This window comes from Saccostrea echinata, unplaced genomic scaffold (genome assembly GCF_033153115.1).
Source record: "Saccostrea echinata isolate AGI-Se365-2 ecotype Australia unplaced genomic scaffold, CSIRO_AGI_Sech_v1 ptg000033l, whole genome shotgun sequence".
NCBI lineage: Eukaryota > Metazoa > Mollusca > Bivalvia > Ostreida > Ostreidae > Saccostrea > Saccostrea echinata.
The window spans coordinates 10,558,055-10,560,017 of NW_026889782.1; the positions used below are offsets into that span (position 1 = coordinate 10,558,055).

General features: G+C 32.6%; 1 protein-coding gene across 1 annotated transcript; it reads left to right on the forward strand.

Annotated features, from left to right (window-relative positions):
* Window positions 1-224: 224 nt before the first annotated feature.
* On the forward strand, window positions 225-1,379 carry LOC133198109 (probable G-protein coupled receptor Mth-like 4). The gene has a single exon (XM_061334254.1). It carries the CDS (start codon window positions 225-227, stop codon window positions 1,377-1,379), a length of 1,155 nt encoding a protein of 384 aa, XP_061190238.1.
* The last annotated feature ends 584 nt before the right edge of the window (window positions 1,380-1,963 follow it).

A 1,963-nucleotide genomic window follows, 5' to 3' on the forward strand; every position in this document is an offset into this window, starting at 1 on the left:
AAATAACACAATCTCCTAAAATGCTCAATATTTTTGAAAATTTTCTTCTCATGATTTCTATGAGCTGCAGTACTTTGAATATTAGACATGGGGAATTTTACTTGTATGTAAAATTTTTTATAGACAAATGGGTTTACCGAGATGCTTTGGAAAAACGACTAATGCATTTCATGAAAATGTCTAAAAATTGGACCCTTTCGAATACTACCGCTGTTGAGTTAGAAATGTCTGTTAGTGAAAAGGCATATATGTTGCCTTATATATCAACGAGATTTAATAGAAAAAGACAGTGCTCTATCTTCCATGCAGAAAGACAATGTGCGTCAAACATATTCAGAAATAATCTAATTAGCCCTCTGTTGACTTGCCCTCAAATTCAAATCAAAAACAATGATTTTGGATTGGTAGATATTCAAACTGATTATACATTCTCTGGATTGTCAGTTTATCATTCTAAAGCAGATAATATTGGAGTCCTAGTTTGTGTAAGCGACTTATCAAAGATAAAACTGAAGACTCTGAAACTCGGTAGTAGGTTTCTATCTACTTTAACTTTGATCTGTTTATGTGTATCTCTTGTAGCCCTTCTGCTAACATTAATTACGTACTGCTTATTCCCAAGTATTAGAACTCTCCCCGGTATTAACAACATGATACTAGTTTTATTTTTATTTTTGGCACAGATTTGTTTGATCGTCCGTCCTTTGTTTTATACTTTTGGTTTGGAAATAGTGTCTGCTTTGTCACACTTTTCATGGCTGTTGGTATTTTTCTGGCTGCAAATATGTTCTTTTCACATGTTTCGTGTCTTCACTGCCAAACAGAGATGGGATAATTGTCCAATATCTATCAGACGAACAATTACTAAGTATTTCTTGTATGCATTTGGTAGCGCCTTGATTATTGTTACTTCAAACATTATAATTTCCCTTATATTTTCCGATGGCAAAAACACAGGTTATGACAAAGCTTTAACATTAATGACATACAAAACCGCTTTCATTGTCACTGTCCTGGTTCCGTTAATTTTTGTCTGCTTAACGAACATATTTTTTTATATTTTGACGGCGCATAAAATCTGCTTTACTCCTGACATTGAAAGCACAACTGGAAATAAAGTGCAATTTTCTGTTTATATAAAGTTGTTTACATTGACTGGCCTTTCATGGATGTTACAGATTATTGACTCTTTTATAGATGTTTCAATATTTTCGTACTTTGTTGCAATTTTGAACGGTTTACAGGGATTGCTAATCTTTCTCAGTTGTGTCTGTAATAAAAGGGTGTGGAATTTGTACAAGACAGCTTGGAGCGAAAATAGAAATTTCAGCAGACAACCGTCAACATTACGCTCCAAAACAAACACAACTTCAAAATGAAAATTACATTTCCAGTGTTAATTTTTTTTTTTCGGGGGAGGGGGGTTGAATTTGATCCATTCCCCCAATTATAAGATCAAATCAGTTCCAATATTAAGTTTTCCATTTGGTTTAAAAAAAAAAAATACTGTATACCAGCACACCTACAAATAATCTGGTTACGTCATAAATAAACCCAGATACGTGATCAAATTTACAATTTCATATATAATTGGACATGTCTTCAGTTTTATCCGGATGAAAAGAAGTGTTAGTTCATTTTAAAAAAATTGAATCAAGTGAATAAAGAACAAGACTAGTGATAAATAAATAAATAAATTTTAAAAAATAATGAAAAAAAAGAAAAAAAAGAAAAATTAAAAAAAAATTAAAAGAACAATCGTGAATTTTCTACTGAAAGTAAATTCTTGCTTTCCGAACATGTAAAACTACAACTTTTCTCGTCAATATTTGCAGCTCTCCACCGGCAAGTGGTGGCGTCTCCATATGAGTGAAAAATTCTCGAGAGGGACAACAAACAAACGAACAAAACACTTTTTCACTTGCTGTTAGTTTGATCCGGAAGACTTGTGATTGCTTGCACG